The sequence below is a fragment of the Agelaius tricolor genome, unplaced genomic scaffold, assembly GCF_023055355.1.
Source record: "Agelaius tricolor isolate 1412-34295 unplaced genomic scaffold, bAgeTri1.0.p SCAF_32, whole genome shotgun sequence".
In the NCBI taxonomy this organism is placed as follows: Eukaryota; Metazoa; Chordata; class Aves; order Passeriformes; family Icteridae; genus Agelaius; species Agelaius tricolor.
Window position 1 is genome coordinate 6756414 of NW_027269292.1, and position 21822 is coordinate 6778235.

A 21822-nucleotide genomic window follows, 5' to 3' on the forward strand; every position below is an offset into this window, starting at 1 on the left:
CTCAGCCGCCAGCTGAGGGCAGCACTGCCCGGATCACACAGCCTTTCCAAACCAGAGATTGGTGTTTCAGCAATTCAGGCTGCAGCTCATGAACCCCAGGGCTCCTGGAGCTACAGGGCTCTAGTGAATACATACGTCACATTCTTAGTTGAGGCTTGAGTAAGACAAATTGAGAAACTTAAATCCACGATAATTACTGCTAATGAGAGGGTAGGAGGCAGTTCAGCAGAGCAGCTGAGGGGTCCACTTGGACAAAAGCAGAGAGCACACAGGACAGCATGTGACAGATCCCAGCACGGCCAGTTCACCTTAAACTCCGCAATGCCCACATAAAGCCGTGCTGAAGGGAGGGGTGGGGAAAGAATTTATTCAGACATCCCACACACAGTAAGGCAAATGCAGTCGTGGGTCACAGTGAGATGAGAACAGGTCAGAGCTAACCCCCATTGAGCCACTCCACCCACCCTTACCCTGGCGCAGCGCGGGGAGCAGTCAGTGTCTGCGAGTGACTGAGGGGAGCAGTCAGTGTCTGTCGGGCACTGAGGGGAGCAGTCAGTGTCTGTCAGTGTCAGGCACTGAGGGGAGCAGTCAGTGTCTGTCGGGCACTGTGGGGAGCAGTCAGTGTCTGTCGGGCACTGAGGGGAGCAGTCAGTGTCTGTAGGTCACTGAGGGGAGCAGTCAGTGTCTGTCGGTCACTGAGGGGAGCAGTCAGTGTCCGTAGGTCACTGAGGGGAGCAGTCAGTGTCTGTAGGTCACTGAGGGGAGCAGTCAGTGTCTGTCGGGCACTGAGGGGAGCAGTCAGTGTCTGTCGGGCACTGAGGGGAGCAGTCAGTGTCTGTCAGGCACTGAGGGGAGCAGTCAGTGTCTGTCAGTGTCAGTCACTGAGGGGAGCAGTCAGTGTCTGTCGGGCACTGTGGGGAGCAGTCAGTGTCTGTCGGGCACTGAGGGGAGCAGTCAGTGTCTGTAGGTCACTGAGGGGAGCAGTCAGTGTCTGTCAGGCACTGAGGGGAGCAGTCAGTGTCTGTCGGGCACTAAGGGGAGCAGTCAGTGTCTGTAGGTCACTGAGGGGAGCAGTCAGTGTCTGTCGGTCACTGAGGGGAGCAGTCAGTGTCTGTCGGGCACTGAGGGGAGCAGTCAGTGTCTGTCAGTGTCAGTCACTGTGGGGAGCAGTCAGTGTCTGTCAGGCACTGAGGGGAGCAGTCAGTGTCTGCGAGTGACTGAGGGGAGCAGTCAGTGTCTGTCGGGCACTAAGGGGAGCAGTCAGTGTCTGTCAGTGTCTGTAGGTCACTGAGGGGAGCAGTCAGTGTCTGTCAGGCACTGAGGGGAGCAGTCAGTGTCTGTCGGGCACTGAGGGGAGCAGTCAGTGTCTGTAGGTCACTGAGGGGAGCAGTCAGTGTCTGTCGGGCACTGAGGGGAGCAGTCAGTGTCTGTCAGTGTCTGTAGGTCACTGAGGGGAGCAGTCAGTGTCTGTCAGGCACTGAGGGGAGCAGTCAGTGTCTGTCGGGCACTGAGGGGAGCAGTCAGTGTCTGTAGGTCACTGAGGGGAGCAGTCAGTGTCTGTCGGGCACTGAGGGGAGCAGTCAGTGTCTGTCAGTGTCTGTAGGTCACTGAGGGGAGCAGTCAGTGTCTGTGAGTGACTGAGGGGAGCAGTCAGTGTCTGTCGGGCACTGAGGGGAGCAGTCAGTGTCTGTAGGTCACTGTGGGGAGCAGTCAGTGTCTGTCGGGCACTGAGGGGAGCAGTCAGTGTCTGTCGGGCACTGAGGGGAGCAGTCAGTGTCTGTAGGTCACTGAGGGGAGCAGTCAGTGTCTGTAGGTCACTGTGGGGAGCAGTCAGTGTCTGTCGGGCACTGAGGGGAGCAGTCAGTGTCTGTAGGTCACTGTGGGGAGCAGTCAGTGTCTGTCAGTGCCAGAGTCCCCGCTGTCCCCGCAGGCGCGCGCTGGGACGTGCCCTCGGGCTCCATCGCGGACGCGCGCATGAAGGAGCTGACGCCCGAGATGCCGGTGATCCTGCTCAGAGCCATCCCCGTGGACCGCATGGACACCATCAACGTCTACGAGTGCCCCGTCTACAAGACACGGACGCGAGGGCCCACCTACGTCTGGACCTTCAACCTGAAGACAAAAGAAAAAGCTGCCAAGTGGGTCCTGGCTGGTGTGGCTCTGCTCCTAGAGGCTTAGATTTAGTGACAATGGAAAACAGCAGTACTTTTAGTTGTAAAAACCTCCCCGTTGTGTAACTCAGCCTATGTTTGATTGTAGCAGAACCACTTGAGCAAAGTTTCAATAAAACCAGTGCTGGAAGCGCTGCCGTGAGGAGCCTGCTCTCGCAGCACACAGCGTTCTCAGGGCGGATACTGGTTTTCCACTGGTGGTTTCTGACGTGGTGCTGGTGGGGAGCCAGACCACCGTGGGAAGCCAGACAGAACAACTGCACACAAGTGCCTGACTCCTTTGCCTCTGCTGGCTCTCCATCTTCCCACAGCTCTTTGTGTGATGGCTCAGTGCAAACTGAGCAGAAACTCCTCACGCTCCTGCATGGAGCATCTGTCTGTCTAGAGCAGATGGGAGAAGAAAGGTGCAGATTTGGTCCAGTTCACCCACACCCAACCTGCACAGCCCAGAGCTGCAAACAGGCTCCTCTCTGAAGTATGTTATTTCTATTTCTAGGGCACAGAACCTATTCAGCCTTTTCTTCACAACAAATAATTTGTATCAGCAGTAACACACATTAAGGTGAGTAGATCTGCCAAGGCTGGTCCCTTTGGCATAAAACAATTCACCAAAATCCCAGCCTGTGAAATATTTGAACAATTAGTTCTAAAATAGTTACCTCAAACTTCCCTCACAGCTCACAGTCAGACAAGCCCCAGAGAGCAGCTCATTTCATTACAGAGCAGCAGTATTTATAATCAGTTATGACTGAGTTTCACACTTACTATCAGTTTTTTTCAGGTGCCAGAAATCCTGCTTGTGGCACTGCCAGATCAGAAACCCTTGCTCACACCCTACCCTGCACTCCCACACCTTTTTACCAGGCTTCCAAACACCTTCCTGGCAGGATGTTACTGTTCAAGCCTTCTACTTCCAGCAAGGAACATCCCAAACCCACACCAGCAGCAGAAGTCTTCTCCTGCCCTTTCACAATTCAGGAAATACACTTGTAACATATCTGACTGTGAAGGAGCCAGGCAAACCCTGCTGAGGGGGAGGCCATGGCCAGGTAAGTGAAAGGGATGTGGGAACACTTGGCACACATACAGCAGTGCCAGCTGCACAGACTGCCCAGCACAGGAACAGGCAGGAGGGACAGCCTGGAGCTCACAAGGGCTGGACTTATGGGGCAGTGGAGCCACCAGGACACCACAAAACAGAAAAGCAAAACCAACACTACAGGGGCAAAGCAAAGCCCTGACTGGATACAAAGACAAACATTTTAAGTATTCCAGCAATGCTTTCTATTGGCTGGTCAAGACAGCACAAACACAGCCTCTCTCTGCAAAACTCTGAGACATTTCAAAAAGGGAGTTTTATTTCTATGCATGGAAAATACCACTTTATGGGTTCTCTGCCAGTGGCCCTTCCAGAAATTCTAGTAGACAAAACCCAGTCAGGACCTGAGCACTGATCCCACTCCATGGCAGCCAGTGCCCCAGAGGAATCGAGAAATTCTGGCTTTCCCCCAATCATCTGCATGTCCATGAACTAATTGTTCAAATCTTTCTTTCATGACAGAGCACTGCAGCTATTCACTACAGTCAGTGCAATATAATCCCCCATAATGGCAGCAAACTCACCCAAAGCAGCAACTTTTCTCCTTTCAAAAGAAATTCTTGATCAAAGGTGTCACCAGCTTCACCCACAGTTTCACATAACGACTTGGCTGCTCAAACGTTGATGTTGAGACCACACCTGAGCAGAGGTAAAGCTGCTCTTGCTCCTGAACAGGGAAAGAAACATCATCTCAGTAAATCCCATGCGTTAAATTATATAATGGTCCTTCAGAGAAGCAAACTCAGATAAAGCTGACCAGGGATCTTGCCACAAGTATGCACCATTCTTCCTAAGAATTTGCAATTAAAACTCCACAGAGAACAAGGGTAGAGGGTTTTGCCTTTTTGTGCCCCACAGCTGCATGAGCTGAGCTTCAGTTTCAGAAAACTCCTCAAGGCCAGGCTGTAATTGCCAGAAAAGGAAACCTCACCCAAACCTCCTGGGACTGGCTTATGCGGCTCTTTCTAGACTCGGCTCAGGCGCCGTGTTTGCAGATGAATGTGCAGCCGTGATCTCAGCTAAATTACCAGAAACTCCCGGGCCCCCCAGCCTGCACCCAACTGCACAGGAGGAAATGAACCATCCTGCTGATAACAACACTCACAGCACGTGAGAGCAGCGCTTTGATCACAGGTAAGTGGGGGTTTCAGCACAAACACTCAGGTTTCAGGATCTGCAGGCAAACAAGGAGCAGAACAGCTCCTGGAAGTTTGTTCCTCATCTTTTTTTATAATTGGAGCTGTCACAAACAGCAGAAAATACTCTGCACTATTTAAATTCAGGGTGGAACAGGGAAGCAGGAACCAAGTACTGGAAAGTAACACTAAAAAGATGAATCAAGACATTAATCTGCCAACTCACTCTAATTTGAGAGCCCTCAAATGCTGAAAGAGCTACAGTCAGCCCTGCTGTGAGGATTCTGCCCCATGACCATCCATTATGGTGAGATCTGAGCACCAGAGGCAAGGCCAGTTCCCTGAATCAATCTCAGTTCATTCACAGAAGCACCCAAAGATACCCAGACCACTCACATTTCTTCCCAAATCTCAGCACACATTTTTAAAATGGAACTGAACATTACACAGGCAAAGTGATTTCATGGCAGCATCCCAGGAATGGATTAAGTCTTCTAAAAAAGACCACAGAAAGTAAACACCCAGCCCATCTCAGAATCAGCTTCCAGCAATCGGGAATGGTTTAAAGCCCTTTGAATGAGATCACTGCAGCCCCGTGTGAGAAAATTCCTTTGTGTCACATTTCCATTGATTTTCCCCTTCCATTAGAAACAGGCAGAGGCAAGATATGAATTGAAATACTCAAGCAACTCTTCCAGTAATAGAATTGTTTTTGATTAGATACACTCTGACTCATCCCAGGGAAGAGCCCTGATGCAAGAGGGCAATTCCCATTGATCTTGCAGACAACTCTGCCAGCACCTGCCTCTCACAGTGCATTTCTGAGGTCTCCAAGTCACACAGAGGCACCAAACATCTGCTTTGAAACAGAACACTGCAGGAGAAATGACTTAGGACGGTCAGTTCCAGCAGAAGATTCAGTCAAGACAGCTGGAGAACCAGGCAGGACACGAAGCAGCAGCAGAACTGCTGAGCATTACAAGCTGCCTAATTAAAAACAGCACAGAAAAACCCTGGGACATTGAATATCAAACCACTTAAAAATGTTTGTGCAAGATTATATAATGTCATTATTATTCAAGATAAGGATTTTGTCATAGAACCCCATGGGCGTCCCATCCCTCTTCCAGTCCGAGCTCAGCCATTCCAAGGGCCCGGCCTCATTAGCCCGGAGCCTGCCATGCCCTGGGCAATGCTCAAATGCTGGGTTAAGGCTCAGAGGGGCAGCGTGGCTGGAGCAGAGGAGCCAGCAGGTCCTCCAAAGGCTGTGTGCACATCCAGCCCTGAGCACTCCCAGTACCCGAGGTCACTGGGGACACACATTCCTTCCCGTTACGGCCTCATTTCCCAGCACTGGGCACTTGCAGCAGGCAGCTCATCAATAGTCACTTCACTGACAGCTCCTCAGGACTCCCCATGCTCCAGCAGCTTCTGAGTTATTGTAGCTGGAGGTTTTTATTGCCACTGCATCCTCAGCATTCCCTGTGTGCTCCAGAAGTACAACATCCCCCCTGCATCCCCAGAATCTGCTGCTTACCTGATGCAGCTGCTGCTGCAAGGCTTTATTTTCTGTCACTATTGCAACCTGAGCTTCCAAGTCACGATGAACCGATCGATATCCGAAATTTGGAGAGCCAATCAGGGTCAGGCAGGGCAGGTCACTCCCTGCCAGATACAGCCAGAGGCCTGCAGGAAAAATGAGGAAGAGAGGCAGCGTGAGAGCCAAGGGAATGGCCAGGGTGGGCTCACACGGTCCGTTCACTCAGAGTGAATTAAATGCTTTAAATGTGGATTACAGATTCTGTACAGGAGCTCAAGAGCAGAGAGCAGCCCAGCAGGGCCTGCAGGAGTGCTCTGCTGTGTGCAGTGTGTGCCATGTGTGGGGTGTGTGCACTGTGTGGGGTGTGTGCACTGTGTGACTGTGTGCAGTGTGTGCCATGTGTGGGGTGCCCTGGCACAGCCCAATTTAGTGTTCTGACTGGGTGCAACACCCCCAGTGTGCCCCAGAAACACATTGCCCCAGAACAACCCAGAGCAAGTCCTGTCATTGCATTAGAGGCTGTTTTGCACCGCAGTGAATTCAGAAACACCAAGAGAAGACAAACAGGTTTTCAGTGAAGGAACCAGCCCCAAAGTCCCAGCCAGACAGGCTAAGTCTGTCCAGCCTGTCCCAGGGCCAGGGACCAGCCCCCATCCCAGGACCATGGCACAGAGAGGCATCTCCCAGCTCTGCCAGGTGAATTCACATGCCACTGTGAAGAGACACAGATAAGAAGTGCAAATTATTTCACACCCTCACTTCCAGAAGAGCCACCAGGAATGAGATCAGACTCTTGCCAGGGCACCTGGCCTCCACTGCCACTGACCAACACAGCTCCCACAGCACTGCCAGCACAGAGATCAGGACAGAGCCCAGGACAGGTTTTCAAGGGAAAGATGGAAGCATCACATTATTCTCAAGCACATCACTGCAGCAGGGCAAGAAGGAACAGCCACAGCAGAATCAGGACTGCTGCCAAGGAGAGGCTGTGTGGCCACTCTGCACAAATGGAGCCAGAAAGCCTTTGCTCTCCTCAGCAGAGCCCTGGGTGAGTCTCTGGTAGAGGTTCATCCCCATGGCTGGTCACACACAGACTGCAACAAAGAACCCGTAGCATAAAAACCACCTCGGCCTTAAAATAGCAGCAGGTTTCCCAACTCAGCCCCAGAGCAGTTCCAAGAATGCCTTGAGTAAGATGCTGCCGATTCACTGCCAGTTCCTGTAAGCTGCTCCCCGCCCCCACAGCACACTCACAGAGCTGGCACTGCCCTGATGCCTCCAGCCCTGTGGGCTCACCCCAGCACAGCAGGGCTGCACAGCCCACCGCGGGCCCTGGCAGCCACGTGGCACAGAGCTTTGTCACGTTCTGCCACCAAACAGGACCCTGCCAGGGGCTGTCTGGTGCCTGACCAGCCATAGGCTGGACCCCTGCCCAAGCAGCAGCCAGGAGGAACAGATTCCTTGCCTTCCCAAGTGTCCTGTGGCAGTCCCACAGCCTTTAGAGGTCTCTGGTTTCACGGCCATCTGGCAGGATCTGCTCCAACAGTGACTCACCTTCCAGCAAGGGGAGTGCAGCTTCCCAGCGCCGGTCAATAGCAGTGACAGGGTTTATCTCACAGCACACAGCACCTGCCAGCACCCTGCCACCACAACGGGCTTGGGAGGGACCCTGATCCCAAGGGATGCACCCCTGTCACCCCCAACACCACCCAGGGCAGCGGCAGGTGGGCTTTGGGAGGGACAGCTGCTGGCAGTCCTGCTCAGACGTGCACCCCACCTGTGCAGAGCTCTGCCACACCTGCATGGGCACCCATGAGAGACATCCCTGGGAGACACTCTGCATGCAGAGACAAACATGTTAAGGGGAGCAGGAGGGGTGTGCAGCACAGCCCCAGTGTTTGGGGATCCCATGGGAGACTCAAGGATGTCTCATGTCTCAGCCCAGAGAGGAAGCACCAACAGGCCCTGTTTGCTGCTGGCAATCTCATGTCCTCAGCCAGGAGCTAGGCTCCATGTGCTCCTTGTGCACATGCCCTTCACATCTCCAAGGCTTCCTCCCTTCCCTCTCCTGTCCTTGTCCTCTCTGCCACACCACGTGACTCCTGCAGAAGGAAATGAGGTGAATCCAGCCTGTGCCAAGGGCAGAGCACGCCGGAGGAGGAGCTGCACACTGATCCTCCCAGCACTCTGAAGGGGAATGGAAACAAGGCAGCAAATGTCTCAAACTGTCCCTCGTGCAGCACGGGAGCTGCTGAACTCCAACCCTGCATCCCTCTCCAAGCAAACAGCACACAGCAGAGAGCCCAAAGCACTGTCCCACAAGGGCTAGCTGGCCCAAACAGCACCGGTGACCACTTTGGTAGCTGGGAAAAGCAGCCCCTGTTTCTGGTTTATGCCAAACCACATCCCATGGGAGTTAGCAGTGCGCAACAAAGGCAGAACCTGGGAATCACAGATTGCTCAAGCACGTGCATGCTGAAAGACACAGGACACCCCGGGCGGGCAGGCAGGGCCCTCCCTCGTGCTGCCCTGTGCCAGATAAGGGTTTTCCCTGCACTCCTGGCCGTGCTGGGGAGGGGCACTCTGAGATCTGTTTGTCATTTCAACACCGAGGCACCCAGCAGCACCCAGGGATTTTCGACAGTCAAGAGAGGGCTGACTGGGCAGCTTTTCCTCCCCACCACCTCTGAGCCTCCCTTGAGCACCCCTGTGAGAAGCAGGGGGATGGAGCCATTCCTACTAACAGCTCTCTTCAAAACAGGCATGGCCAGAGCCCTAGTGTTCCAATCACAGCCCAAACACTCCATCTGGAGCACCGTGCTGAGCCCCTGGGAGCTGGGCACAGTGTATCCAGCAGGAATCCAGGCTCTCCCAGAGAAGACCTCGAGGACGCATTCATTAACTCACTGCATGTTAGCCCATATTCCTTCCTCAGCCCCTTGCCCTTTGGCTGCCCTGACACCCATAAGCACATGCTGCAGCTCCTCACTCTGCACCCCCTGTGAGCTGGGAACGGGAGCTGGTGCAAATCCCCCAACACTGACACTGTCCCCATACAGACCTGCTGCTAGGAAGGCCCCAGGAGCAGCTCCCTCCCAGCACCTGCCCCCAGAACTGCTGCAGGGTCCCCAGCAGAGCCAGCACTCCTGCCTGCTGAAACCAGCCCAAGGGATACACGAAACTGCACCAGGGCACTGACTGCATCATAAACACATCCAGATGGTTCCTTTCCTTCACATCGCCCTTCTCATCCAGGCAGTGCTTCAGTGCCACCACGGGACAACTCCCACATCATCCCTGTGACTATACAAAAGGCAAGGCGTCCCCCAAGTGATCCAAACCTCCAGGTCACACAAGCACGCTGTTTGAACCTTGGAGGAGTGTTTTGAAGGTCAAGCCCAGACTGACACCCAGCCAGCCCCTCACTCCTTTCACAATCCACATGCACACCTCTCACACACCTCTGAACAAGACCCCTGGGGATAAGGGCACCTTACCTTTGGCATGGAACGTCCAGCCAGCACGGGAGTACTCCTGCAGCTGCACCCTCTCCTGCTGCTGCAGGCAGCAGACCTCACTGTAAAACTGATGTTCAATGTAAACGTAGGCAGCCGGGATGGCACCTGCCACCCCTTTGGCACCAAAAAACCCATTGACCTCCGGCGAGGCCAGCAGGATGCGGTACTCGGCCCTTGTGCCCAGGATGAGGTCCATGTAGGCCTGTGTCAAGTTGAAGTAGCCAGTGGTGAGGTATATCCTGGCATCCCGCTCAGCCTCTGTCAGCAGGGTCTCTGTGACCATCTCGTCTATTTGAATCCCAAAAGGTTTCATTTGGATTAAGGGATAGATCCAGGTGTCGGGTTCTGGTTTCAGACTCCCAGGTGCTTGAGAGCCTTGCTGGGATAAGAGGGAGCTGCCTGGCTGGCTGCTGTGGAAAGTCTTTGCATGAAGGAGCTCCTGCCGAGTGCGGGCAGAGTTGATGACCTCCATGACCCTCCTGTTGGCAATCTCACAGTAAGCCACTTTGTCTCCTGCAGGAAAAGCCAGAGTGATGTGTCTGTGGTCTACAGGCACAGTTACACGTCACCTCTTACCAGGGAAAACTACTGACAGCACATGGATACAGGAACAAACAGGAGCCAACACAGACTGCACATGACTCTCTGTCTTAAGGCCCAAACCAGCTGATCCAAGGTCAGCAGAGCTACACTACAGAAGAGAAATGCTCAGCAACTGGCAGCAGCCTGAGAAATCCTCTGAGAAAGGAGAGGACGAGCGCAAGGCTACACTGACAACCAAGAATGAGCTGGAACAAACAAATAAACTCCCACCCCCAGCCTGAACTTACATCACCCAGCAGTGCAAGGCCAGGACAAAAACTGATGACACAATCAGCCTGGCATTTCACTGCCCTTCTCTGCCCAATTTTACGCTTGTTCCCAGTCTTCCTGAACTGATTCCCATTTGATTCCCAGAACAAACTCTACTACAAAAGATTAATTACCAACAACAGCAGCACAGTCATAAACCCTTCAGAACATGCACGCCCAGAGCACCTGAAATTGTAGCTGCTAATATCAGAAAAACTTCTCAAAGGACTGAAGTTCTTGTTTAAGGCCAAAAGCAGCACATATATGAGGCAGCAGATTTACTTCCAGTCTCTGCATGCCCTGTCAAATCAGCCTGTGACAGCCATTGTGCTGGGAAAACCCCAAATGACCCAGTACTGAAACTCAAGCAATCTTGATTATAATACTGGATGGCACAAAACAGGACACCCTACAGCCTGAACAATGGTCAGACACCCAGCAACTCCCACTTGGATGGAGTCTAAGTCACCCTTAAACCCTGGCCGTCACTCCTCTCCTCTGGATGCCATCACCCAAGCAGGTGAGACAGCTCCCACCTACCTTGGTATGGGTGTACCATTCCCTCCATCATCTGGACTGTATCATCCTGCTGTAACTGCAGGGACACATCTCCAATCGCATCCACAAGCTCCGTGAAGAAGTCTGCAATCTCAGGAGAGTCCCGCAGCAAGACGTAGCGGTCCTGACGATTGGTGAAGTACAGATCACTCAGGTTTGCACTGAAGAAGAAGGGAAGACACAGGTTCAGGGCAGGCACAAGATTCTCAACCTCCCAAGCCAGGCTACAGGCCTCACTCTGGGATAGCTGCACTAAAGCACAAATTGGCCGTTTCCTTCAGAATCTCAAAATATTTCTCCCGTTAAGAAAGGCTTGCTTTCATCTGAGAATCTCATGTGCAGGAGCTGTGGTTGCTCTCCCATCTCAGAAGAGCACTGATAGCACCACGGTGGAGCCCAGATGTTCAGACAAGGCTGGCAGCACAGACACCCTGCCCAAAGGCAGGGAACACTGGCACCAAGGCTGGACGCAGCAGGACTCACCCGCTCAGGATCACGTTGTCATCAAACAGATAGACCTTGATGTGCTGCAGCCCGATGGTCTCGTTGAAACGCTCTGGAATCAGCAGCCGGAGCAGCCCACGCAGGTTTGGGGTGTGGAACAGGGACACGCGGACCTGCTCGGGAAATCGCTGCAGCAACGGGATCAGCATCGTTCGGGAATTCTTCCTGCCTGGGACAGAAAGGGACTTTCACACAAACATCACACAGACAGGACACATCATGACACAGCTCTTCAGCTGGTCACAGGGTGAGCAGCCCTCCCATCCACTGACACTTCACATGTTTTCCTTTTCTCTTTGGTTTTTTTAGATCACTTTCACTTGTACTATGTCGATATTGAAACTGACATTCAGAATCAGTCACAGGCCAGCTCTGACACTTTTCAAGCTTCTTAACCAAGCCTCACCAGGACTGGCAACACATCTACAAGAGTCGCTGTAGATGACCACAGGTTCCTGATTCAGTGTGCTGCTGCTTCCAACAATTCCCATTCTCCTTTCAAAATGAAAATTAAGTGAGCACGATGGGTAAGGGCAAATGCATTAACAAATGAACCAAGCAAGACTACACAAGTTGCACAGAGTAGTTTGGTCCTTCTTGCCCCTATCACCTATTTTTGGAAGAAAAGCTGTTCAGCTTGAAGATTTTTTTGGGAATATGCAGTTCTGGAATACAAAAGGCCAATCCTGAAATGTGCATGCTTTAAGCAAGTAGGTCCAATTGGCCAAGATACCCACTCCGAAAAGAACTGTCTCTCCAGCCTAACAGTAAAATCAGGCTCTGACAAAAGCAATGAGCAGCAATTCCTACCCCGGGAACCCCTGGTGTAGTCGAGGAGAATGGAAACTCTGAGGTCGGGTGAGCCTTTTGCTTGCAGTGATTTCTCCAGTGTTTCTTCTAAGCAATACACCTGCAGAGAGAGTTCTCTCCTCATTAAAAAAGCAAATACACTTTCCAAGGGAAGTGCTCAGCAGCAGGAGACCAGGGCCAAGACAGCTCCCACACCCTGGTGCCAGTCCTTCCTCCTTGTGCCAAGCACAGCCACTTCAGCCTTTGCATCTGCCAGCCTGGCAGCCTCCATCAGCCTAAAGCCACAGATCAAAGGGCCTCAGTTTTACATGTCTACATTCTTCAGGTCTCACAAGAGCAATTAATGTTCAAAGAAGAAGTCCCAATATCATTCCCAAATCACAGACTCACATCACCAAAGACAAACATTGGCAGGAATTCACTGCAGTTTTATTCTTGAATTACAAGGTTGTTTGTCACATGCAAATTCAAATCCTGTGTGCAAGCCCAGACAAAGTTGGGCATAAATCCTATGCAGGCTCCATCCACCTTTACCCTGCCAGGGCATTTGCTTCCTAACATCAGAACCTGGCCAAGGCCAGGCTTCTTCCTCAAGCCCTTGGGCGAAAATGCTTTTGTTTCCAGAGGAAAGGAAAAAAAAAAAGGCAAATACCATGAAGCAAAGCTGATCTCAGTCTCAAATGCAAAAAAAACAACCCTTCATCTGTGTCCTGCACCTGGGACACCAAACACAGCACAACACACCTACAACTCAAATCCCATTCAAGAAAAATTCCAGGGAAAAATAGATTTCCATGACCTGAGTTTTACAAAGCCCCCCTGAGCACTCTGAACAGCAGGCCAGTCCTTTCTGACAGGTCCAGGCTAACTATCCCCTGAAGAAGTGCAGCAGTTCCCTGGCTCTATACCAGACCTCAACCAGAAGCGTGCCTCCCTTGCACATCCCTCCCCTGCATTCCCCTCCTGGCCTTCCCAAACCCTTCCACACTCACCAGCTCCTGCTCAAGGAGTCCTGTTCCCAGGTACAGTGAGGCCATCACCACCCTCTGCTTGGCTGCTTTGATCTGCACCTGGGAGCAGCAAAACACAAGTTCCATTTCAGACAGGGTGTCTGGGCCTGAGGAGCCATTAGCCAGGCCTGGCAGTGCTGCATTTCCCTGGGAGGATGCCCTCAGCCACAGCTCTGCTCTGGCTCCCTGGCCCTGAGGGAGGAAAGGTAACACGTGGACAGTGGTGACATAAAACACATGGAGCTCTGCAGGGCCACAGCAGCACCACTGCTGCCTCCAAAACTGAAGGAAGAAACTTGTGCTTTCTGGGAAACTGAAGAGCACACTCTCTGCAGCTAAACCCATTCCATATGAGAGCAGTTACCAGGCAGCAGCTGCAAAACTGGGATTGTATCAAACCATTCCCACAAGTTGCAGCCCACACCTTACCTTGAGGAGTTCATAGAATTCCGCCGGGGATGAAAGCACCTTGACATGCGAGCTGGAGATCCCAAACTCTGGGACCAGATTCCTGATCCACTGGAACCTGTGTGCTCCTTCTGGACAGAGGGAACACGGGGGGGCTGTGATCACTGGAGCAGGAGGGCTGAGGAGTGGGGCTAGAAGGAGCCATGATGATCTGTGCAAAGAAAGATAGAGAAATGCTTTGTAGTGAAACTTCTGCTTCCCAGCAAGACCCCAAGCAGGTAGAGTTGCAGCCAGGGCCAATACATGGCAGGGATCCCCAAAGGCAAGAATGCCTTTCCCTTTCCATAATCTGATCTGGATCACCAAGGCCAAATGTAGAAACAGAGAGACACGGGCAAAATGTGGGAGAACAGATCTGAACATCACCAGCTCCTCCTCTGAGCTGGCATGGAGATGAGGGGAAACAACTGCTTCACCAGGACAACATGGGAGGGGAAGGAGGCCGGGAGCTGCAGAAAATGAGAGTGGGGATGCTCAGGTGTCTGGCAGTGCTGCACTGGTACCACCTGTACCTGTAAGCAGACACTTCTGAATTATCTCCATCACACACACATCAGCCAATGCTCCCTTTATGTCAGCTTTGTTCTCAGCTGGTTTGCAGTTCACGTTTCAGGTTTAAAGATCATGCTTTTTTAAAGAGAAGAATGCCTCCACCCCTCAATCTTATCGAAAAATAGATCTACAGCACACAAGGTGATCAAGTGCAAGCCCCAGTAAAGGCAGAGCAATGACCCCCCGAGAATGACCCGAAAAAGGAGCGACTGTCCCAGCAGGAATGTGCCAAGGGCCACAACAGGGATCCATCCCCTTCCAGCAATGCCACCGACAGAGGGTCACAACTTCCCCTGCAAACCTCACAAAAGGGGAGCTTTCCACTCGTTCCCTGTGAGGGAGACGTCAGGAAACTCATTCTTCAAAAAGAAATTTCGGAAGAAATTTAGTTTCTTTGAAGTCACTTTGGGAAGAAACCAGCTTACTGCCAGCATCACGCAGCGGGTGACAGGAAGCAAGCAGCAACTTCTCCTCTCCGAGGTTTCCCACATGCAAATTCATCCAGTCATAGAATAGCCCCCGGCAGGAGTCTGCTCGCATGACAAAACCACATTTCAGCACAATTAGCAGCAGCAGCTCCCAGGAGATCCAGGAATCCATGAGCAAGGGACTGAACTGCATCCCTGGACCCACAGGGACCGTTCCAGTGTGCAAACCCCACTGATGGGAGCCGGGATTCTTGGGAGGGAACTGGGCTGGCTGTCTCAGCCTGAGGACCACCAGGGCCCCGGGCCAGCAGGCAGCCACCGTCCTGTGGCCCATCCTGATGATCCCATCCCGACCATCACCACACACCAAGAGGAAACTTGAGCACAACCTTTACCAGAATTTGTTACGAGGAACTTCTGGCTTTTTACCACAATCCAGAGCCCAAATGAACACAGATTCCAGGAAGATGATTTCACTTATCTGGTTCATGATACAACACTGGATCTTCACAAGGTTTCCAAACATCCTTACAAGGAAACCAGTTCATAGTGGCGTTTCCTGGCAAATCCACGAGTTTGTCACTGACTATTCATGAGCACCAAAATCTGAGTCAGTCAGTGCAGGAATTCCTGGGATGGTGGGTTTCAACAGATCATGTGGACTGGGCTCAGCCTGAATACCCAGAAGTGACAGAGATCACCAGCACAGACTGTTAAAAACAGTACAAATATCCCCTAAAAGCTGCAGAAAAAAATTAAAGCAGAACAGAAACACAAGAAATACCACTTTTCAGGCACATTCTCCTAAGTCTCTACAGAACCTGAGCACAACCTTTACACACCTTTGCTCACCTCAAGCCTCACAGGCCACACACAGAGAGCAGAGTCCCTCTGTTCCATCTCTGCAAGGGAGCATGGCACACAGAGCTACAGGAATTCACACTGGATCCAAAAGCACAGGGTTTTAAAACCCACCCAATGCTCACCCCACAGAGCAGCGGCATCACTGGGCTCTAACCTAGCCCTGCAGGTCACAAACAACATCCTCTGGAATTATTCCCAGGTAGGAAGCAGTGGCAAATTTTATGTATTTTACAATAACAATCAACAAGAATAATATTGTCCTCATTATCCCATTGGCCAACCCAATTACCCTTCCAGAAGCCAGACCAGGGGCCAAGCAGACATTTTCCAGAAACATGGTTCCCAGAAGGCATTTTCTAGCAAGGATTGCTGGAACTGTGAGTCCAACTGCACCTGCCTCCCTGCCTGTGGCCCTGTACCTGCCTGCCTGGAGCCAGGGGCAGCTCCCAGGGCAGCTCTGAAGGCTGCAGGCAGCGATGGGTTGAGCTTGGAGCATCTGGACTGACTGGAACATCTGGAGGAACATCAGCCTGCAGCACCAGTACTACTTGGTTTGGTCCAGATTAATTCTGCATAGGTCAATTTATCCTCGCTAATTGCATCCTCCAGATTTTTCACTCCCTAAGTAATTTACAGTGTGTCAACATTGGTGTTTCAACCCAATACTGAAATTTACACCTTATTCAGCATTGAGAACCTATGGCTTTTAGAATTACCAAATAAATCCATATTTTGCTCCAGCCACAGAGCCACTGGCAGAGCAACTGGCTCCCAGAGCAGCAGCTTCTACCCACCAGTGACTGACATCAGCTCAGTGACGACCCGGTACAACCAACCCTTGCAACCACGCACACACAACTATCAGAAACCATGTAACATTATGAAGAAATCATCAAAATTCCACACTGTGACAAAACAGGTTTCAGAGGAACAGAAAGTGAACTAGGGGAGAGCCTTTCCACGTACTTCACATCACTGAGTTAACCAGAAAGAGAAAACGGAATCAAAAGGAACCACCTCAGACCCCTTCTGAATAAAAAGTTTACCCTAAATAGAAACAACGGATTTTCTGAGGTATGTTCTATTTTTTAAAACGTAGGTTTGGTACGAAACTCACAATGCAGCTGAAACCCCTATTCACTGTAAAACCTCATCCTCAGAGCCGGAGGTGAAGTGAAACTGCGGGACACAGTGCTGTCCTTTCACCCACACACAGCAGCACACGGGGGGATCCACAGCGCTGCTGTCAGCTCAGCGATTGCTTTCCAGGCCTCAGCCGGATTTATCTGCCCTAAAAACACTGGCGAGACCACAAGAGAAGTGTGGCAAGAATCTCCTTGGTGTGAACAAGAGGGCAGACTGATGATCCAGCTCGTCCAGGAGGGCGGTGACAGCCGCTGGCGGGTCCCTGCCGCCGGTCATTGTCACTATCACTGTCACTATCACTGCCACTATCACTGTCACCGGTGCCAGCCACCGGGCACGGCCGCGGGGCACAGCGGGCCCTGCCCCTCACGGCTCCTGCCCCTCACGGCTCCCTGCCCACGGGCACAGAGGGGGCTCACTCCTGTTTCGGCCCCGTCCCGCTCGCCCTCCGCGACCACCGGGCCCGGGGGGACTGAGCCGAACACACAAACCCGGCCGGTGCCGCCCCGAGGGCTGAGCTGTGACAGCCGCGGGGACAGCGGGAGGCACGGGAATGGGAAATGGAGGGGAAATAACGCTCAGCTGCTGTCCCGAAGGCGATCGGACACTGGGGCGAGCTGCAGGGGTCTGCGAGAGCAGAGCCGAACCCGGCTGCGACCCCGGCCTGGGGGTACCGGGCCGCCCCTCAACCCACGCGGCTTTTCCAAGGGGCTGGGCCGGGCCGGGCCGGAAAGGGGAAGCAGCGAGCGGGGGATGCCCCGGTAACGCGACACCGACTGCGGGGGCGGCCGAGGGCTCCCGCTGCCTCGCAGCCCCGGCGGGGTCCCGGCCGGTCCTTACCTGCGGGCGCGGCGGTCGCGACCGCGGGAGAGGCGGTCGGAGAGGCGGCCGAGCAGCGCGGCCAGGCCGAGGCGGCCCCGCGGCAGCCAGGCCGAGAGCCGCCGCCACAGCGCCGCGCCGCCCGCCGCCATCGCCCGCGCCTTCCGCTTCCGCGCTGCCATGGCGACACCGCCTTCCGCTTCCGCCCCGCCCGGGCCCGGCCCGCGGCCCCCGGGAGTCCCGGCCCGGCCGCGCGGGGTGTCCGCCCTTCCCCGCCGTGCCCGGCCTGCGAGCGCGGAGCCCGCGGAGGGCCGGGGAGGCTCCGGGAGGAGCGCACGAAGGGCTCGTTGTCCGGCGGGGCCGCGCCGGGGCTCCCCTGGTCCGCACACGTGGGACGGGCTCACGCGGAGCCGGATCGCCTGCCCGGCAATGTCACCCGCCCGTCTCCTCTCCCCCCAGGGCGAGCCCCGGCGCGGCTGAACGGCTCCGAAAAGACGTACATGGTTCTTGCCCGCGGTGGAACCGGCGTTCGCCGCCCCGCCGGGCCAGGCACAGTCTGGGGACCGCGGGTCCCCCCGCCAGGGTCCCCCCCCCAGTCCGGGGAGCCGGTCCCGGCGGGGAGCCCCGGAGCCGCGTCGGGCCCGTCCCGTCCCTCCCCCGCTAGCCCTGCCCGCCCCGGCAGCGCTCCGGGGCTCGTTTGCATTTCAGAGCAGCCGGTTCGCCGGCGCTGATTCCCAGAACTGCCGCACTGGGTTGGTCTCTGCCGGGCAGCGGCCGCTCCTCCGGGGCAAATTAAACAGTTTAAAATAAACCCACGGACAGAGCTCGGGTTGTGTGCGAGCTCGGAACCAACAATTGCCAAACGGGTGGGGAGGGGAGCTCCGGCGCCGCTCCTCCCGCCGGGCACCGTCCCCACCGGGGCTCGGGCCGGGGACCCGGGGCGGGGTGGAGGGATGAGGAGCCCCCGAGCCCTGGGGAGCTGCCACGGGCAGGGTCCCCGGTTCTGCCGGGCCCCCCACCAGCCCACACGTCCCGCAGACCGGCCAAAGCACCAACCGCGCGGATCTCCCGGGCTCCCGCAGCCTCCTCCGCCCGAAGCGGAGCCGGGAGCCCCCGTACAGCCCCGGGCGCGGATTCCCCCTTGTCCCCGGCCCGAGGGTATCCCGCGGGTCCCCTAGGAAGCGCGGCCGAGGCTGGCCTTGCACGGGAATCAGGGCTGGGAACGTGGGACCGGCAGCCCCCGCTCCGTGTACCCCCGGTGTACCCCCGGTGTGGCCCCCATCAGCCGAGCCCAGCCTCTCGCCAGGGCGGGCCCACGGCCCGGCTGCCCCAGCAGAGCGGGGGGCGGCGAAGGCCCCCAGGGGCCGGTCCGGGGCTCTCCGCTTCTCCGCAGGCCGCGGGCGGGGGTAGCCGCCCTGCCCAGAATGGGCTGTCGGGGCCGGGCCGGAGCGGGAAGGGCCGGGGCTGGGCCGCTGGGGCCAGGCCGGGGGCCCGGGGCTGGCAGAGCGGGGCTGGCGGGGCGCCGGGGGGCCGGGCCGGGCCGGGCCGGGCGGGGCGCGGGCGGTGCCGCCGCGTTACAAGAAGCCGCGCAGTTCCAGGAACCCGAGGGCGGGCGTTGCGCCTGCTATAAGAGGCCGCCCCGGGCCGCCTCGGCAGCTTCGCCGCCGCGCACCGGCCCCGCTCTGCCGCCAGGACCGGCTCTCGCGCCCCAGGTACGGCCGCAGGAGGGATCCCAGAGAGGACGGGGGGACAGCGGGGATGCCGGGACCTTCGGGGGGGGGGGGGCGATCGCCGAGGACCGGCGATGGCGGTGCTGCCCAGGGAAGGGGATCGCCGGGGATGTTGGTGCCTCAGCGGGGCGATAACCGGTGGGCTGGGGTAACGATGTGCCCCCGGGCGTGAGAGAGCAGGAGACCATCAGAAGCGGTGCTCTAGAGAGGGGAGAGAGCGGGAGACCGCAAGTGTGCCCGTGCTCCCGGGAAGGAAGAGCTGGCACGGGGGTGCCGGTGTCGCGGGAGGACAGTCGCCGGGAACGGGGGCTGCCGGTTCCCCCGGGAAGGGAGAGCCGGGGATGGGTGCTGCCGGTTCCCAGGAAGAGAGAGCTGGGCAGGGGGGCTGCCGGCTTTTCTGGGAATAAGAGCTGGGGAAGGGGATTGCCGGGAACCGGCAGCGCTGCTGCTGCGGGAGGATAACAGGGACCGCGGGGGTGCAGGTGTTCGGGAGGGAGAGTCGGGGACCGGAGTGCCGGGACTCACCGCTCTCTCTGCCGCAGGTGATGGTGTAGCAGCGGCTGCTGCTGGCAGCAGCATCCAGAGCACACGAAGCTGGCTCCCTGCGCCATGGTCACCCACAGCAAGTTCCCCGCCGCCGGGATGAGCCGCCCCCTCGACACCAGCCTGCGCCTCAAGACGTTCAGCTCCAAGAGCGAGTATCAGCTGGTGGTGAACACCGTACGCAAGCTGCAGGAGAGCGGCTTCTACTGGAGCACGGTGACAGGTGGCGAGGCCAACCTGCTGCTGAGCACCGAGCCGGCTGGCACCTTCCTCATCAGGGACAGCTCGGACCAGAGGCACTTCTTCACCCTCAGCGTCAAGACGGAGTCGGGCACCAAGAACCTGCGCATCCAGTGCGAGGGCGGCAGCTTCTCCCTGCAGAGCGATCCCCACAGCAGCCAGCCCGTGCCCCGCTTCGACTGTGTGCTCAAGCTGGTCCATCACTACATGCCACCCACACCCTGCGCCGTGCCCGAGCAGCCTGGGGGGGCCCTGCACCCCAAGCGCACCTACTACATCTACTCGGGCGGCGAGAAGATCCCCCTGGTGCTGAGCCGCCCGCTCTCCTCCAGTGTCTCCACCCTGCAGCACCTCTGCCGCAAGACCGTCAACGGGCACCTGGACTCCTATGAGAAGATGACTCAGCTGCCAGCCCCCATCAAGGAGTTCCTGGACCAGTACGATGCCCCTCTCTAAGGGGCCAGCGGAGCAAGGTCACATGCTACAAGCACAAGAGCAGGGGACAGGCACAATGCCCCACCGGCACAGGCGCTGGCAGGGCATGCCCAGCCTCTCCATCCGGGAAGGAGAGAGGGGGAACTGGGGCAAGCTGCCACGGGCCCGGGGCTGTGGCCAGCATCGCTGGGCACCCTTGGTGCTGGGGGGACTCCTCATCAAGTATGACGCCTCCTCTCCACGGGGAAGAAGATGGCTCCGACCAGACTGTGGATGTTACAGTGAACCCATGGCAAAGCCCCTGTGGGCTTGGGCAGTCAGGACAACTCCCACAGCACGGGGGAACATGTGCCCCACCAGCCCCATCCTGGGGGTGTCCTGGTGAGAGCCCCTTCCACCCTGAGAAACGGAAAGCACTGGAGCCCAGGAGTGCCTGATCACTTTTCCTCAGTTTTAAGGGGAAGGTGTTTTTTGCCCATACTGTACCTCTTGCTGCCTCCTTGTGGGTGAAAGCTCCTTTCACATTAAGCCCCAGACTAAGAGGTCGATGCCTTTGCCCCGCGTTGCCATTTTCCAGGGGACTAAGCCTTAATATCCCCCCTGCCTGGCGGTCTGGGTTAGTGCACTTCAGCTGGTGAGCTGCAGTGATGGTCCTGCTGATGTGCTGTGAAGCTGGAGGGGAAGCGATGCTGCTGAGTCCCACACAACCGCATCTGCAAGGATCACCCTGAGGACGCTGGGCCCCCACTCCCTGCAGTCACACCCCACCTCTGCCCGGCCGTTCCCGCAGACCCTGGCTGGGCTGCTCTGCAGGGCATCAATTCCTGCAGGAGGGCAGCAGGACCGTCCCCTGGAGTGTGTCATCTCGTGAGTGCTTTTCTGCGTCCGCCCAGAGAAGTGGTTGGGTTTTCTGGCTTTTTTTAATTTTTATTCTTATTTTTTTAACCGAAGGGATGTTTACAGGCCAACGTGAATCACTGTCTTTTATAAAGATTCCATCTTCACCTCCAGCCTTGAGGGCTGAGCAAAACAATGCTTGAAAATTCAACCAAAACCAAACTCAGATGAAACTTTGCACATATTTATATTTATATTCAGAAAGAAAATGTTTCCATAATTTATAATAAAGAGCACTATTTTTTAATGAAAACCATCAGATTTGGTTTGATTTCTCTCTTGCACGCCCGAGGCCGCTTGGCCCCGGCACAAGGCACAATGCTGGGATGTGTTTACACCACGTAAGCACCGTTTCCTGGAGCCGCTGTCCACGCCGGGTGATCCCGCCGGTGACTCAGCCCGGCTGCTGCGTAAGCTCTGTCCCAGCACTCAGGTATGTCTGAGCCCTGTGACGTCCCGCCTGCCGAGCCGCGAGGATGGGATCTGCTCACACGGTGCAGCC

The 21822-nt window shown here is 55.6% G+C and overlaps 3 protein-coding genes across 4 annotated transcripts in view; 2 read left to right on the forward strand and 1 right to left on the reverse strand.

Annotated features, from left to right (window-relative positions):
- Positions 1–2301, forward strand: part of DNAH17 (dynein axonemal heavy chain 17) — a 32460-nt gene extending 30159 nt beyond the window's left edge. Inside the window, 1 exon segment of the mRNA XM_071451241.1 lies at positions 1931–2301. Coding sequence (XP_071307342.1) covers positions 1931–2178 — 248 coding nt within the window. The 3' untranslated portion in view covers positions 2179–2301.
- On the reverse strand, positions 342–19831 carry PGS1 (phosphatidylglycerophosphate synthase 1). 2 transcript variants are annotated; one of them, XM_071451239.1, is made up of 10 exons: positions 19731–19831; positions 13628–13817; positions 13181–13258; positions 12189–12288; positions 11358–11547; positions 10857–11035; positions 9444–9977; positions 5944–6092; positions 3795–3937; positions 342–2112 (listed from the first exon to the last, which is right to left on the reverse strand). In XM_071451239.1, exons 1-9 carry the CDS (start codon positions 19814–19816, stop codon positions 3818–3820), a joined length of 1626 nt encoding a protein of 541 aa, XP_071307340.1. In that variant the 5' UTR covers positions 19817–19831; the 3' UTR covers positions 342–2112; positions 3795–3817. The 2 variants fall into 2 exon arrangements, with proteins under 2 accessions (XP_071307340.1, XP_071307339.1); XM_071451238.1 differs by lacking the exon at positions 19731–19831 and adding an exon at positions 17497–17675.
- Positions 18670–21581, forward strand: SOCS3 (suppressor of cytokine signaling 3). Its single transcript, XM_071451240.1, has 2 exons — positions 18670–19187; positions 19748–21581. Exon 2 carries the CDS (start codon positions 19815–19817, stop codon positions 20442–20444), a length of 630 nt encoding a protein of 209 aa, XP_071307341.1. The 5' UTR covers positions 18670–19187; positions 19748–19814; the 3' UTR covers positions 20445–21581.
- The last annotated feature ends 241 nt before the right edge of the window (positions 21582–21822 follow it).

Coding starts and splice junctions, on each gene's coding strand:
- PGS1 (XM_071451238.1), bottom strand. CDS start 17,657: ATGGCAGCGCGGAAGCGGAAGGCGCGGGCGATGGCGGCGGGCGGCGCG. Junction 13,259..13,627: donor AATTCTATGAACTCCTCAAG/GTAAGGTGTGGG, acceptor TGCTGCTCCCAG/GTGCAGATCAAAGCAGCCAA. Junction 6,093..9,443: donor CTGGACGTTCCATGCCAAAG/GTAAGGTGCCCT, acceptor TTTTTCCTGCAG/GCCTCTGGCTGTATCTGGCA.
- SOCS3 (XM_071451240.1), top strand. CDS start 19,815: ATGGTCACCCACAGCAAGTTCCCCGCCGCCGGGATGAGCCGCCCCCTC.